At 34.1% G+C, this 17,687-nt stretch overlaps 3 protein-coding genes across 3 annotated transcripts; all 3 read right to left on the bottom strand.

Annotated features, from left to right (window-relative positions):
• Positions 1–3,982: 3,982 nt before the first annotated feature.
• LOC11439633 (protein SHI RELATED SEQUENCE 3) lies at positions 3,983–5,327 on the bottom strand. Its single transcript, XM_024780356.2, has 2 exons — positions 4,823–5,327; positions 3,983–4,532 (listed from the first exon to the last, which is right to left on the bottom strand). Exons 1-2 carry the CDS (start codon positions 5,082–5,084, stop codon positions 4,177–4,179), a joined length of 618 nt encoding a protein of 205 aa, XP_024636124.1. The 5' UTR covers positions 5,085–5,327; the 3' UTR covers positions 3,983–4,176.
• A 1,795-nt stretch (positions 5,328–7,122) lies between these two features.
• Positions 7,123–7,946, bottom strand: LOC11440184 (ciliogenesis-associated TTC17-interacting protein). The gene has a single exon (XM_003606957.4). The coding sequence runs from the start codon at positions 7,839–7,841 to the stop codon at positions 7,311–7,313; it is 531 nt and encodes a 176-aa protein (XP_003607005.1). The 5' UTR covers positions 7,842–7,946; the 3' UTR covers positions 7,123–7,310.
• A 2,367-nt stretch (positions 7,947–10,313) lies between these two features.
• LOC11439634 (coatomer subunit alpha-1) lies at positions 10,314–17,483 on the bottom strand. Its single transcript, XM_024782156.2, has 4 exons — positions 17,265–17,483; positions 16,940–17,155; positions 14,266–14,760; positions 10,314–13,628 (listed from the first exon to the last, which is right to left on the bottom strand). Exons 2-4 carry the CDS (start codon positions 17,145–17,147, stop codon positions 10,660–10,662), a joined length of 3,672 nt encoding a protein of 1,223 aa, XP_024637924.2. The 5' UTR covers positions 17,148–17,155; positions 17,265–17,483; the 3' UTR covers positions 10,314–10,659.
• Between the last annotated feature and the right edge of the window lie 204 nt (positions 17,484–17,687).

Here is a 17,687-nt window from a genome sequence, read left to right on the forward strand (position 1 = left end):
ATCCGTTCTCCAAACAGCTTATTTTCATCTAGGCAACACAACACACAGTGTTGTAGTGTAAGAACAAGAAAGAGAATCATCAAATCATGGAATAACAAGAATGAGAAGAAAATATATATGAGAAGATGAAGATGAAGTTTTGTATTTTTATTATTTCTGGGTTTTTATTTCTAGGTCTTCATCTTTTATTTTTGGTTATTTATTTTTTAGATGGATGAATATGGAAGTGTGAATAGAGTGATTGATGAAAATTTTGATGTTAAGCTTATTGTTGTTGCTGTTTGCAGAATTTATTGTTGCTGTTGAAATTGAGATGGGATGTTTGTGGTTGTTGAAAAGGTTGTTGTTGTTGTTCATGGTAATGAAGAAATTGTTGTTGATGGTGATGAAGAAATTGTTGTTGTTTATGTATGGAAATAGAGTCAAAGAAAGTTGTTGCAGGATGAAGATTTTGTAATTTTTTATTTTTATTTTTAGGAAATTAAAAAATTATGGAAAGACAATAGACAATAAGAAGTTATCGTATGTTTGTATCTCCGTTGTATATCATGTGTGTTTTTTAAATCTAGCCATTAATAATAAGTCTTAAATGACATGTGGAAAGTGTTTAACAGATTTTGCAAAAAATTAATGGAGATGACTAATTTGATGGACGGAAGTAAAGATAAGGGACCAAATTGAGACACTTTATAATTAGGGACTAAAATAAAATCCAAAAATAAGTTAAGAGACCAAAACATGTATTAAGCCTAAAAAAAACATGATTATCATCCCCTCAAAAGGATATGAGAATTGCTGTTTACACATATGAGAAGGCTGAGAAACACATGTAAAAGACGAAAATACCCTTCGGTAGTTAACTGCCGAAGAAAAAGGGAAACCGGCTGCAGTTAACTACCGAGAAAAACCTCGGCAGTTAACTGCCGAAGAGTGCTGAATCAATCCCACTCCCACTTAACCTTGCTCCATTTCACCCAAATCTCAGACCTACAGTTTCTTGAATTTTCCAAACTTCATGCGACAACATCAATTCTTTTGATATTTATATTTGATTCAAATGAATCAAAGATTTGGGTCTTGTGTTATGAGTAATCCAACGAAAAGCCATGGCATGAATTAAAGTATTGGTTGATTTTTGTTATCTTTCAGATTTAAATGTTTCCTGCTTAGGTTTAACATCCTTCTCATTCTTTGATTCAATTCATCGCATGGAACAGACCAAACCTAAACTAACATATTTCTTTCTATCATCTTTTTTTTATCTAATTTAATTAAATTTGTGTGCAATTGATGAAGTAAAGCCCACAAAATCATTTAATCTTGACTCTCTTCTACATGTGAATGAAACAATATTCTTCGTATAAAAGGAACAAACAGCTTCTGTCGAACAACATGAGTCCAGGAATTTCGGCACTTAAATGCCGATGGATTATACTGAATTTATTTCCTTGGCAGTTAACTACCGAGATTTTCCTCGGCAGTTAACTGCCGCCGGTTTACTAAAAACTTCGGCAGTTAATTGCCGAAGGGCATTTGAGTAATTTACTCGTGTGGCACAGCCAAACCAAATGTGGGAACAACAATTCTCAAAGCATATTGCTAGTTACCGCGGCAACTTTTATCCAAAGAGTATTTCAATAGTTATTATTGTCATCAACACATGTATTCTAAATAATATAAGATCTAACGCATGTGTTTTCTTCGTGATAAGTTCGTGATTAATTTTTTCGGGACAAATAACATCACTTTCTAAAAAAAACATGATTACCATTTTTTTTAAAACAAAAACATGATTACCGTCGTCGATTGAAGTGTTGTTTCAACACTTCAAATGCAATTTGACCTTTAATTGAAATTATTATCATATAATATTTTTTTCTCTGTAGAAAAACAAGATAAGTATTTTGAACATCATAAGTTGAAATCTTTTCTTCATATTTTTTCAAACATTTCCTACAAGAAAAAAGTGTTGGCGCCCGTTCAAGCTTAGAGCAAGATCTTTGAAAAATGGTCATGGATGGTTAGAATACTTTTGGATTTCACAACCATCAATTAGTTGTAACGTTGGTAGATCAAAAAAGTTCAATAGAATTTTATTTTTTTTACTTTAAAATTGTGCATTTCAGAAATGTTTTCAAGACCCATAACAACCCAAACATAATGTCCATCAATTTGTAAGCAGTATGTTTCCATTGATTGCTTTAATCTTCTTTCCATTGATAACGACATATTACATATTTTACATAATATAATAATAACAAATGTGGTGATAAGATCAGCATCTAATGGCTGGTTAATTGATTAAGTAAAGTATCAAAGTATACTTGCTATGTACCTTTTCAACATAATATATTATTGACAAGAGCCAAATAAGCAATATGTTTATATGTGTACAATTTCATGGCATCCAGCTATGGAGGAAATAAAAATGGAAGTTTGAAATGATGTCTAAATACAAGTGACAGAAAAATGCTAATATATGGAGTAACAATGTCCACCGTTTAAAAGTTGTATATATCCATATTCAGAAACTAGATTTTAATATCATATAGGCTAGAATTAGCAAAGTCATCTCAGATGACATTTGCGGGAGAGAATCCATGTCTTGAAATTTCTTAGTGTGTTTAATTCTACTTATGGTATATGGAGCATATACACAGTGTAAATAAAGTCTAGTTTGGTGCACATTGAAGGATATATTCCTCAGATTAATGTGTACCTTGAAGTATTCGTTTTCTAATGCTTCTTTTCTTTTCAATAAAAAAAGTTTAAGCGCACTTGATTTCTCGACTACACTTTAATTAACAAAAGCTAAAACTAAGTTCCACTAGGCCTAGCCTTTCAAAAACCTATTTTGTACAGCATCCATAAAGAAGATATATTTTGAATTTATTTAGGGTTACGTATTATTCTTCCCATGTCCTTAAGTTTCCTTAGTATACATGTAGTGGTACGTACGTGTTATTATATATATGGAACAGCCAAGAGAATGTATAATATGTGAGTGTGTCACATGTGCCATAATTAACTCATTCAAACAAAGGCATGGAAAAATAATTAGCAAGTAAAATTGGAACTTAGGTAAATTTAACACCAGTTTGGGTAGGCAAAATTTAAAAAAGAAAATACTTGCAGATCTAATCTCAGTACATGCCATTGAAAGAAAACAAGAAATTACACATTATCTCCCGATATATATAGTTATATATCATTCGTCCTCATAACTTTAAAGTTTTATACAACACTCACATATAATACGAAGAGAGTACAAGAGATACTCCAACACATATATACAACAATAATCCATGTACAATTAGCTATAAATTAATAATTAGGGATGTCTAATCCTCCACATAGATCAACAAACTATATATTTCTCGAATCGAAGGAGCAACACACCTCTAGCTCATATTACAAATAAAACCGAATCTAAATTCAACAAAAAATCATTATCTCAAAGCCACCTTAATATACTCTATCAACGTCGTTGCAAATAGATCCGAGTTAGAGAAAATACACTCATTTACGAAGCTCCTAGATAGCCTATACCACTTCCTAACTTTAGGTTTCGGAGCATAGGATAGGAGGCAAGCATGGAAAACAATGATAGCAACTTCCCACACGCATTGCCAAAGATATCTCCGGCCAACTAAACACCTATGCATGTAGGTTCAAAGTTTGATCACTATACTAACAAGTTTTCTTCATGTCACAAACTAATTACTAACATTCGATTTGAGTTTTGAATATAATAAAATATGATAAGAGACAAAACTCCACTCAAAACAGCCAACCAAGTTTTGTGAAAGAAATTATAAGTTCTCATGTAGGTGATACTTGGAGAAAAATTAGTAATTTAAATGGAACTCGAAGCAAGAAGAAACACTATGATCACTATAACAGTCTAAAAAGCAAAACTAGCAGACAAAACTACCAAACCTATATGTAGGGCATGCATGCTACACACAAACTATAAAGATAAAAAATAGACAGCAATTAATGTATAATATATAATCAAGTTATTGGTATTTCAAACAAACCAATAATTAAGCTCTCTCGGTCTATTATTGATTCAAAACACTGTCTCTCTTATGCTACTGATGATTTAGCAACAAACTCCCAAGAAGGTCCTAGCTCAATTAATTTTCATGATCTAGCTAGAGATTAAGAAACTAATTAATATGGCATACCGGGCCTGAAAGAAGGTAATGGATGCGGTGGAGGATATAGAAGGCGACGATGAGAAGCAGTAGCAGCTATAGTTGCACTTGCACTTGCACCATCATCACCGGTGTGGATTACATTACTACTAAAAAGATTGAGATTTTGTTGCTGATCAAGAGGGTGTATATTATTGAAGCTTTGTTCATCAGGGCCTTGATCATAAAGAATGCCACTAAATACATGTCCTCCAATTTCTACACTTGTTTGATAGGCCGTTTCATTGACCGTTTCGTCCATAGAGCGCACCTGAACACATGTCAATGTGGTCATGGAACTCGTAACAGCCGGAAATTTGAACTCATCAGAACCTGAAATATTAGACATATTAGGATGAGTATCTCTTGTACTTATTATTTTTCCGGAGGGAGGGAAGTAGAAAGAGAAAAAAGACTAATTTTAAAATCAGATTGAAGGTTTGAGCTAAAAGATCAAAATAGGCTTAATTAATATATCTACTTTTTATGATATGTTGATATTTTTCAAGACATAAATTACTATATAATAATAACAGAAGAAACATATTGAGGAAAAAAAGGAACTATTAGCTAATTTGAGTTATAATTACTAATTAATAACATAATTGAGAAATGTAGAGTACTTGAAATAGTGTTGATCTGCTTGTGCCTTTTATGTTCATGAAGGTGGTGCTGATCAGAAGGATGATCCATTCTGTGACGCCTTCTATCGGCAGGAATCCAAGTGCTTCTGATATGTGTATGGCAGTTAAAACCTTTGTTTTTGCAGCAACTTCTGCACCTTGAGTATGCACAATCCTTCTTTGCTTGGTTCCCACAGTCTTGACATTTTGGACCCTTTAACACTTCTTCTTCCCCTAATTGTGTTGAATGCATCTTTTCCATCCCTTTAGCTTTTTAACTAAAGATCATCTTTTTATTAGTTTACAACCTTTTGGTTGTAGAGTGGTACCATACTATATACTCTATGTGATGGGCATAAAAGAAAGCAATAATTTTCTATTACAAATATGTAATGTAAGCACTTCAGTACATGAGAATTTGAAAAAATTATAAATTTACAGCATGGCAAAGCTGCAAGGGAGAATAAATTCTAGGTTGAAGTATAACACTCAACAGTTTGAAAGCAATAGCAAAGTTTTACAGGAAATTAAAGTAATATAAGAAAGAGAAATTAAATCAAATATCTTTCACCTTAAAAGCAAGTTTAACAAAAATAAAAATTGATTGAGTTTATGTTTAACTTATAAGTGCAAAGAAATTTTCCATGAAACATATGTTGTAAAATTTTGTATATCTACAACATTATCAAAAACATTTCTCTCTATGTATGTGTTTAGATATTCAAAAATTCATCCTCGTCCCTATATGATTTCATATTTGATTCTTCACAAAATTTATCGAAAAGAAAATACGTTCATGGCACAATTTTCATTTAATGGAGACAACATCGTTTTAAGTGGGGGCAAAAAATAAAATAAGAACAAGTGGGGGTAAGTAGGTGTTGCCATCACAAGTAATACCTGACTAACCATTTTGTTCACCTTCACAGCTTTTGCGTGAGCCTTGCATCATAGGATCAAATCCTATATGTTACTAACAACGAAGGCAGGCCTTTTTTTCTCACCAGCTGAAGACTAACATTGGGTGTATGAGTTCTCTCGCTTATATATTGCTCAATATTCACTCTTCCATCTAACGTAGCACTTCTCACTCACACTAGTATGACCAACACAGTTTCCTTGGACTATATAGTATATATGACCCGATCTAAAGTTGGAATCGTTCTCACACAATATTATGCTATGGAACTCTTAGTTGATGCTAGTCTACTCGGTTGCAAATTGGTTTGCACACTTATGGATGCAGACACCAAATGAAAATCCAATAGCTAATATTCTTGTTATGTGACATTCAACTGCCCCTTTCTCTACCAATATCATCCATCGATGACAAAAGGTAATGTCATTCAAATTGCAGAGTCCTACTTTTCATAACTGAAGTAAACATAAGTTCAAGATGAATTCACTCACCTTCACAGCTTTTGCACGAGCCTTGCATCATAGAATCAAATCCTGTTGCTAACAAGAAGGCAGGCCGTTCTCTCACCAGCTTGAAGAGGATATATGAATTCTCTCACTTATATATTGCGGGGTATAAGAGTTCTCTCACTTATATATTGCTCAATATTCACTTCTCACTCACACTAGTATCACCAACACAAATTTTTCCATGGACAATATATGACCCGAACTAAAGTTGCAAATTGGTTTAAACACTCACGGATGCAGACACCAGATGAAAATCCAATAGCTCGTATACTTGTTAAACGACATTCAACTGCTCCTTCTCTACTAATATCATCCATCTATGACGACAATTATGTCATTCAAATTGCAGAGTCACACTTTTCATAACAGAAGTAAACATAAGTTCAAGCTTCACAGTTTTCAACACTCACCTTCACAGCTTTTGCACAAGCTTTGTATTGTAGGATCAAATCCTAAATCAACATTTCATCACCAACTCTAAAATTATATAGAGCAATACATTCTTAAACATACTATTCAACTCTCACTCCAGAAGAAAAAGGTATGCACATGGTTGGATAAAATTCATTCATGTGGGTCCAGCCACATTAGAAATGAGATTCATGTGAACTTCACCAAATTGTTGATAGTGTGTTGGAGGGAGAGTTATAACATGTTAAGAGTATTTAGAAGGAAAAATATAAAAAGGAACTTGACAATAATAGCCTATTAGCCTTCAATAGATGCACATACAAAGTCCGTATCTTTCAATTCAGTTCCTTAATCTCTGATATTGAAAATCCGAATTATTTTATGTTCCCACAATCAAACCAAAACCATTTGGTTTCATCAGCACAAAATAACGTAAGATAAAATTAGCAGAACAACTAAAATGGTTCTCTCGAAAAGAAAGAAATTTTCATTAACATTAACATATACAACATTCAATTTTCAATTGCAAGATAGTGACCACATACAACAAAGTGATCAATACATCATCAAATCCACATTTGATTAAATTTCAACAAACCCTAACAGTTAAACTAACCAACCAACCCAAATTAACATCCCTAATTAGAACTTAAAAACAGTGTTTAAGCCCCATCCCATGTTTACCACGAACACAGCCAGGCCTCACAAAAAGAATAGGAGACCTCTTCGAATTATTCATTTTTGAAGAAACCCTTTTACCCAATTTCCTCATTCTTTGTCTCCCTAACTTGTTCCCTATATCCCATGGAACAAGCTCATCATCCAAATCATCATCACCATCATCTTCACTTTCATCATCATCATCATCATCATCATCATGGTTAACTTGTTCTTCACTGTACCCAACATGGTGATGATGGTGATTTTCAACTGGGTCATCGAGATGAATACGGCGATGGGTTAATAGTTCAATCGGGTCACCGATTCTAGAAGAATCTGACCAAGAAATGAAAGAATCACCATCATCATCAACCCTTTCTTCTTCTTCTGATTGTTCTTCAGCGTCAACAACATCAACAAGTTCCCATTGAAGAAGAGAATCATCATTCACTTTCACGAATTGAACTTGTTCAAGGATGAGAAACTGCATCGATGATGATGATGAAGTTTGGTTTTCCATTTTCACGCTAAATTAACTTCTTTCGGTTTTTTGTTTTTCTTTCTCTTTTTTCTTCTTGTGTTGTGTTGATGATGTTGTTGTGATTGTGGTGTGTCTATAAAAAATATTAAATATTTATAAATAAAAAATTGTTATAAATTAGTAATATTGTTAGAATAATGGGTTGTTTCTACCAAAAAAATAGAATAATGGATTGCTTGAGATGCACGATTACGTGTCCTTAAAGAACAACGTGACGACATTTTTGGCTACGTGTCTAAACCAATAACTAAGAGGCACGTGTAATTGATTTATGTCTTGTACGATTTGGTTGGTGCAGTTCTTGCTGATTACGCCACAGTGTTTTTTTGTTCCCAAAAAAGATAACTTGCGATGGAGATTGAAGAGTTTGGAAATTATTTCTACAAATATTCTATCCAATCGCATTTTTTCACGGAGCTATTTGTTACATTAAGTGGTAGAAAATTATAAGAGTTTTTATTTTTGTCAAAAAATTTAAGGGTTTTATAAAGAAAAACTTTTACATATACTTCATCCGTTAAAACTAAGTCATTTCACACATATTAAAAAGAGAGAAAAATAGATTTAAGTGTTCTTTTTAAGTATTGATGTATTTTCCACTATCATAAATGCAAAATAGAATATATTGAATTGAGAATGATGAAAGTACTATTAATTAGAGTTATAAAATAAAAAGAGTAATTAATACTCCTTCCGTCCCAAATTGTATGCCGCTTTAGGAGAAAAAATTTGTCCCAAATTATATGTCATTTTACAATACCCATGCAACATTAATGTTACTTTTCCAATTATAACCTTAATTATTTATTACTCCCTCTTCTTTCAATTCTTTCATTTATCTTTCTCATATTATTTATTAAGGACAATTTTGTAAAACAACTCATAATATTTATTTTCCACACAATATTAATTACATTTCTTAATATGTGTGAAATGCCCAAAACGTCATACAATTTAGGACGGAGGAAGTATTGTATTGAAAAGTTAAATAACTTGATTATTTTAGAACACTTTTTTTTTTAAATGATTCAGTTATTACGGAATGGAGGGAGTATCATTCAATTGCATTCACCGAATGTTTATTGAGTACATTTTTTTTTTTTTAATCGTGCGCTTATCTTGAGCTAATTAAAATGGTTTTGCTCTAGACTTCTAAACTTTCTTATTTTTTTAGGGGCTTTAAACTTTCTTGATAATCACCCACATATGATATATAGGTGTTTGTTTCAAGTTTATTAGATTTATTCATATGAATAACTTTCTTGAAAATTTAAAGGGTTAATAAATTTTTATCCTCTGTAATATAGATCATTTTCGATTTTCTCCTTGTAATTTTTTTTATTTACCCCCCCGTAAAAAAAATTGTTATGATTTACCCCCTAATATGCCAAACAAAAACAAAAAATTTAAAAAAAAAAAGATAAAATTGGTTTTTGTTTGACCTATCAGAGGGTAAATAAAAAAAAATATTACAGAAGGAAAAAGACCTATTAACCCAAATATAAATATGAGTTTTATTTCAAAATATTTAAAAAAGAAATGAAAGGTTAATATTATAATACAAGTGTTACGTAGTTATATGTGTATAAATTTATTCTCATCTTCATGAAAACTTCATTCCCGCCATTTTTGTTGGAAATTTTTTTCTATTCTCATAAGCATTTTATGCTAGAAATAAACTTTTAACAAATATAAGAATAGGAATTTGTATAATTTTATTTCGACGCAATCTAATTGGATGAATATGTAAATTATCTTTATAAACACTCGCATTTTTTTAGACTGTTCGGTGTGCCAGTATCAAACCTTTCTTCAACCAAGTTACTTTAAGGAAAACCCCATTTTCTGAGAGACTGTTAATGTTTAGCCATTAAACTTCAAAAAATACTCCGTACTTTCTATAACAGAATCAAATATATATGCATGTGTAAAATACTAAATGTAAAAGTAACATTGTTATCCGGTAAAAAACATCAACTGTTAAAATTATAATTATTATTGTAGAACAGAAGGGAAATAAGAATTAAAAAAGGAACAAAAAAAACGTACTGAGGAAATTATTTGCAGTTAGCTGGCCTGCACAAAAGTTTTTAAAACAAAAACTTCATTTCTAATATAGTTAAAGGGATAGCTTATAATAGTGACATTAGTTGTAATAGAGTAAAGTAGTAGCATAATTGTGTTTGAGTTTCCATAGATTCCCCGCTCTGATAATGTAACTCATGTTCTCTTTGCTGCTGTAAGCTAAGCACCAGCTTAAAGAGGAGGTTATAAGTAAAAAGGATCTAAGTCCGACAATTGGGAACCAGGGGACTTTAAAATGCATAGAAATTTTATCCTGTCAATGTACTTTACAACATATTTGCAAAGTGCAATTAATGAAATGCTCATGATAGAAAAATGGTCAACAATGCACAGCCAATCCTGCACATTTACTGAAAACAGAAAAAGTATCAATTTATAACTCCTTTATTAAAGCTTCAAAATGTAGCGATTAAAAACTCAAACTAAAAAATGAATTCAACATAATAGGTGAAAACTTCACTTGCACAAAATATTCATATGCTTCTTTTCCCCCTTCCTCTTATACTTAGCAAAGGGGTAAAAAGTATTAGAAAGTAGACCATGGAAAAAGATATATAAAGAAAAACAAAGAAATTCACTCAAGAACAGTAACTCTCGACTATTTCTAGATTCTACAGAAAATATATGAATTGATCAATACGACTTTAATCTTGTGTTGAAAGATGACCTGAAACAAAAATTATCATTAACCGCTCCTGATCCAAAAGTTCAATCAACGAATCTGGGCAGGAGAACAGAGCAATCCAGAAGCATCGGCCCCCACAACTGAAAGTTCACACACAGTGCATAGCTGCCCATCCTGGGTTGGTACAAAACGGGAAGTACAATATGGGCAAGAGACATCCTTCTGTCCACGATAAATGGGCACATAGGTTGCCCCACAAATTACAAATGGGTTTCGGAAATCATAGTTCAACTCTGTGGCATCAGTCAAATTCCTTTCTGCAGCTGCCAGCACTTGCCTTGCTGTCTTAGCTTGGTTTTCGATGCTAGGATTGGTCTCGAGTAGTCTCCTGGCAAAGTTAGCAGCTGTGGCAAGGTTCTTAGCTTTGTAGCAGACAGTCATTGCGTTCAACAGAGCTAGCCTCAAGTGAGGTGTCTGAAGATTGCAGTGGGTGAAATATGCTGCAAGTTCCTGCTGGCGTGCTGGATTGTCCTTCATTTCCCTTCTTTTCAGCTCCATCTGCAGAGCCAGAACATACTCTTTGACTATGATTATCAATTCCTTTACATCATCCACTTCCCTCCTTGACTCAACGACAATCAAAGGGATTGTGTGGAGAATATTGGCAAATGTCCGAAGAGCCTCGGTGAATTTCCCAGCAGTTGTTGACTTATAACCAGCTTTGAGCTTTTCATCTAATTGAGACAATTTGTAAGGAAGTGCTGGTGGGCCTCTAACATTTGGACTAGACGACTCTGTCCAACCCCTTTCAACAGCAAGTGGTACAACTGGAGCGGATGAAAAGGCGCGCAGATACGAGTGACTGGCAGAATGAAGATCTAGGAACATGGATCTCAAGGGGGCAAAGTTTTTTATCCCAAGCTGCCTGTTCAGTAATCTCATTGCAGTATCGAAATTGCCAGCAGCTGCATGATCAGCAGCAAGAGATGATCTCTGAATCCATATCTGGCTAACTGCCATCCCAGGTGTTGGGGCCACAAAAACTGAAGACCGTGTACTGACAGAAGCTTTTGGAGTGTCTGCTTCAGGGGGGAGCTCTAAATCTTCCAGCTCCCATCCACCCTCTTCATCACCTTCTTCAGCCGCCTCTCCATCATCCAAAATTGCAGTAACATCTCCATTTTCCAATCCATCAACATCCAAGCCGATATCCTCAACCCAATCACCTTCAGGAGCATCATCAAACTCTTCTTCGTCAGCATCTTGATCGGCATTCCTAAACCCACCATCAAATATGCCTCGCATGACCCTAAGGAGCGGCCAATCACCACAACACAGTACAGGTGATGGAGGTATCAAGAGAGATGGTACTTTCCCCTCGGGCAAAGATGGAACGTTGTCCCCCAGTTCAGCTGCAAGCCTTTCAGCAACGTCATGTAGCCCATGGGTTGATGCAGTGATATAAGCAAGAGGCAAGTGGCCCACATTCTCCAATATCTTAACACGCTCTCGAATATCACCCATATATAAGGCATTGTGAAACTGGCCCATGACATCATTCTTGACTTCAGCAATTTTCAACATCTTTGATAGTTTCTCTACATTACCAGTGATGAGATACAGGAAAGATAATCTTTCAAAATTCTTGGTCCTCTGATATGCATACTCCACTATACCAGCATTGCCTTGTCGAAGAGCTTCAACTCCCAATTGGTACCAGTGATCTTTCTCATCAATTGCTGTAGCTGATGCAACTGCAATTTGAATGTTCCCACTCTCTATAGCCAAATTGAATCGAATTCTCTCATCTTTCACAAAATGGAGAGCAACCTCAGGAAATCCTTTCTGTTGTAGATAAGCAATCATAGCTTGTCCACAAAGTTGTGAATTCTTTATCATGTTCATAACATGGTCATACCTTTTCTTCAACAAGGAAAGCTTAAAGATATACTCTGTAGCATCAATGGTTATAGCTTTGTTTTTCCCATCCCGGCCCAAGCAGAAGATGGTATTTCCAACAACCTTGGTGATATAGATTGGGACGTCCAGTGTTTTTATTATCCCACTGTCTCCATTTGGAAGGCAGTATTTGATATGATTTAATGTTGTGTAAATAAAAATACCATTGTCATCCCAGGCTCCGCTTTTAACACGGATTGTCTCGTGGAGGGTGCATTGATGCACCAGCTTCTTGCTAGCAATGACAATTGCATGTTTGCTGAGTAAAGCAACACTGTCATTGTTCTCATTAGACCAGACTACATACTTGATGAAAGGGGTCTGAAGATCGCCAAGAACAATCCTCTGCTGAAGATCAAATATAAAAACCCTATCCTCAGACCTACAGAGCAAGTTTCCTGTTCCGGCATAAAATATAGCATCAGTGGCAATCGGTAGCACACTCTTTTTAACAAGCTCGTTCTTCAGGTTTTTTAAAAGGACTTGGTTGCTGCTTTTTTCAAGCACGGCAAACCTATTCCGAGCCACAAAGACTGCTGATCCTCCAAGACCTTTCTTTGGTTCTTGCATATCACCCCTACCAAAACTGTCCTTGATTGTGCTATCCTTGGATATGCAGTACAACTCATAAGATCCACCGTCCACATCTGAGCAGAGAAGAATTGCATTTTCAGTAGGACTGTAGGAAAGAGTCTTAGGACTTTGATTCAGGCTTAAAGAACCAGGTCGCCGAATAGTAAGTACTTGTGTCTCTCTCTGTGTTGAAAATTCATAGAAACGCAAAAAGCGGTCTTTGGTGTAGAACAAAGAATCATTACTAACAGCAAAGGCAGGCCTTTCTCTCTCCAGCTTGAAGACTATCATGCCACTATCATGACCAGCTGCCAACAGATTCATTTCAGGATGTGTTGAAAGAATCCAAAATCGGTCATGTTCCCTGCGGAAGGTTTGAATACCAGTCCTCTTTGTTGCATCCCATACTCGAATACTTTTATCCTCAGAATTTGACACAATGATATCCTGTTTGGCATGGAACATAACACATGAAACATTATTCATGTGCCCTCTCAAAGTATCCACTTCCCATGCCTTAGTGTCTGAAAACAGATAATAAATTTAATTAGGGAATAGAGAAGGTCACTCTAACAACTCATTGTTTTTATTTTTCGTTAACTGCATAGTATTAGTACTACCTCCGTCCTTGTATGCAAGACCTTAACCAATGCACAATAATTAAGAAAAAAATTTATACATTAAATCTGTCAACAATTACATTATCTTTCCAAAGTTATCCTTCAATTATTAAAAGAGATAAATTGTTAATCTTTTAATTCTCTCCATTTAATTATGGATACTTTTGTGAAATATCATTAATATACCTTGTAATTTGAAAAGGTTCTTATAAGGGACAAAAAAATTACCAGGGGGTCTTATATACAGAGACGGGAATAGTAATAAAGTTAATATGTACAAGAAATGCATTGCATGAAACGTTTTGCTGCGAGAAATACACAAGCTCCTCTAAACACTGTTGTATGAGTATTTGTAACAACTGGTACAGCATAAAGACAATGCATGGAAGCTTGATAAAAAAAATTTAAAAAAATTAAAAAGACGATGCATGAAAGCCCAGCCCAGTGAGCTGAACTTTAATAGAATAAATCAAAAGTCATTAATATTTTCAGATATTCGTGATTCAGGCAGCGTAAAGTAAATAACAAGGTTTCATATTACCATTCATCCTCCAAAGTTTCACTTGACGGTCATCAGCTCCTGAGACAATAAGAGGCAGTGTAGGATGAAAAGCAGCCCAGTTGACACCCCGGTCATGACCTTCCAACACGTACTTAACAACTGCATCGACACCACCAAAAAGATCCGTGTTCATCTGACTCAATCGCAAAATATCATCTGAAGGAGGTCCAGCCTTCCTTTTGAGAGAACCAATATCCCAAACACGAACAGTCTGATCCAGGGAGGCTGACACAACAATATCCTCTTTTGGATGGAATGAAGCACACATAACATAATGGTTGTGCCCAGTTAAAACAGATATACAGGTACGTGACTGCCAATTCCAGATGCGAATGGTTTGATCATCACTAGCACTCACAATCCATGGGTTCTCATGATGAAATTGCACTGTACGAATATAATCAAGGTGTCCTAGAAGAGTGAATAAGCACCTATGCATCTTATAGTTCCAGACCTTAATCTTGTAATCATCCCCTGTCCCAATAAAAAGTATAACAATCAATAAGCATGAAATTGTATAAAGTAAAACCCTCTCCTTCCAATATGCAACAATAATTTAATCCAATTATATTATGGGAAATGCTAAAAAGTGCCCTTAGGGCATTGGATAAGGAAGCAAAAATAGAAAAATGATGTTGAAAAGTGGTAAAAAGTGGTCAAGTCAGCTTGTAAAAAGTTTAAAAATTGTTGTTTCCAATGTAAAGCTACTAATTTTGGTTACCTTAACAAGCACCTGCCGCGGGCACTTGTTAGCATGACCATTATCTTGTTTGAACATCAAAATACTGACATCGTATGTGTTTATCTATATATCTCTCTTGCCTTTCAAAAATACATACAAAAACCAAAGAACAGCATATTCTTCAACTTCAAAATCTTGATGTCGAAAAAATTATTTCTCTTTAATTTATTTATTTATTTTTGGTAGGATATCTCTTTAATTTATGGTTGTATGTGACACACCAAGATCTCCTCTGCACGAACTGACAAGTTAAACTTACAGAAAACCACACTAATATACACACAAGCATTAGAGATTTCATGCACCAGAACCAATGGTTTGTTAAAAGGTCATGTTGATATTATTTACTAATTTCCAGATCCAAAGCATTTAAATCACGCCAAACAGATCTTATTCCCTATTAAAATAAATAAATCCCAAACAACTCTTGAAAACATATAAAGCATAGCCCATTCTTAGTTTCGTACACCTCACGGTCACGGCATAGGGTGTCTTTCTTTCAGCTTTAATAAACTAGATTGTGTTGAAAAATCTAGAGATTTTTTTTAAGAATTAAAAAAATCTGAAGCTATTTCTGTTTGTTTACAATCCATAAAGATCGCTTTTTTTAAAAAGAATGATTTTTAACTTGTTAATGTGTTACCTCCTTGTTTTTGGAAAAAAAATTGATTTTGGGAATATTGGGAAAAACCCAAGTCCCAAATCGGATAGATAGGACTCTTGATAAGAGTTTATAAGAGAGACACTCCTCAACTTACAAGCCAGTTTTGTAAGGATGAGTTAGGCCCCAATTTCAACAGGGAAAAGCTAATCCTAATAGTTTTTCATTTTAGAGTGAAAAACTATTTTTTCTATAAAAATGACGAAAGTGATTTGAAAGAGAGAAAAAAAAACATTTTTTTTTTCTAAAAATCTAAAACAAACACACCCATAGTATCCTTTCAAAACCCTGGGACAAATAAGTAACAAAGGTGAAGAGTTACAAGAATTAGCGCCCTGGGACAAAATAAGGAACAAAGGTGAAGAGATACAAGAATTAGCAGATATAAGATAAGCATTAAATCCTCATCCTTATATATCAGAAAATGCAGACAAGCCAATCCAAGTTATCACACACAAAATTCCTCAAAACCTATAACATTTCATCAGTTTAGATCGTGAGATAGAAAATTCCTAAAAAAGGTAGAAATTACATCACAGTTCCTGTAAACTTATAATAATATCAACATTTCATCAGTTTAGGTTGCAAGATAGAAAAAGCCTAAAAAGGTAGAAATCACATCACAATTCCTCTTAACCGGTAATATTAACATTTCATCAGCTCAGTATGCAAGATCTAAACAGAGAGGCAGTTGGTAAAACAGAAATCTACACATTCCGAAAAAGTTTAAGTGGATCCCACTAGAATTTACAACGATACATACATACATCCAATGCAGCATAAATTTTGCCACGGGTGAAGATGTAAAAGTGGTATACATTAATGAAGAACAAAAGTGAAGAGATAAAAGAATTAGCAGATAAGTATTAAATCCTTATATTGAAAAACGCATCAAATCATTTTAAGACAAGCCAATAGGAGGGATCATACATGTAGTTCTTCTATACCTATTACATTAACATTTCATCAGTTTAGTATGCAAGATCTAAACAGCTACGCAATTCCTAAACATAAATATCCACAAACCGCGAAAAGTTTAAGCGGATCACAGTATAATTTACATCAATACATACATAAATCCAATGTAACTCAAATTTCACAATGAGTATAAATTTAAAAGTAGTATATACATTAACAATAAGCGACTTCGTTTATATATGTATATGCCGAAAAACAAATCAAAACAACAAGAAAAGATGCAAGAGTAACAGATCAAAGTAAATTAGAAAGTTGCAACGCGAAAAATGTACCTCCAGAGACAAAGAGGGGTTGAGAATTGTGAAAATGAACGCCACGAACAGGTCCATCATGTTCATCGAATCGATCAATCAAGGTCCCCATTCGATAGTCCCATAGCTGGATCACACCACTGTGAAGACTCGCAAGTATCCATGGTCTCTTGCTGTGGAAACTCAATCCCTTCACTCTGTTACTTTTTGTCTCGAATTTCGTTAACATCTTTCCCTCTGCACGATCCAATCAAATTCCATATCACAATTTGAATCAGATGCAAAAACACAAGAATGAATCAACATTGTTATTGAATCGAATTGCAAAGGAATGGAGAGAAATTACCTCAGATCTGATTGTGATGATGAGAGATGGTGAAACGTAGACACGATCGAGTTCACCGACAGAGATGCATATATGTGAAGAGAGAAAGAGAGAGCGAGAAGATACACACTTCTCTATTTTCAGATTAGATCTGGTTATGGTGTTAATTTTTGAAGAAAAATGAATAATAAGAGAGAGAGAGAGAGAGAAAAGAGTGGAAATTCTGTAAGTGAGTGCGTAGTGATGATCCAAAATACTATCAAATGTTTATAAACTAATCTTACGTTTGTAAGTAAAAAAACTTTATTTTATTTTTTGACGATAAAAACTTTAATATTAGTAGTAAAATAGTAAAAAAAGGTAATAATAATAAGAGTAAATTACACTTCTTCCGTTCAAAATGCTTGAATTACACTCTTCTTCTTTCTTATGTAAAATTTATAT

The sequence above is a fragment of the Medicago truncatula genome, chromosome 4 (assembly GCF_003473485.1).
Source record: "Medicago truncatula cultivar Jemalong A17 chromosome 4, MtrunA17r5.0-ANR, whole genome shotgun sequence".
Lineage (NCBI taxonomy): Eukaryota > Viridiplantae > Streptophyta > Magnoliopsida > Fabales > Fabaceae > Medicago > Medicago truncatula.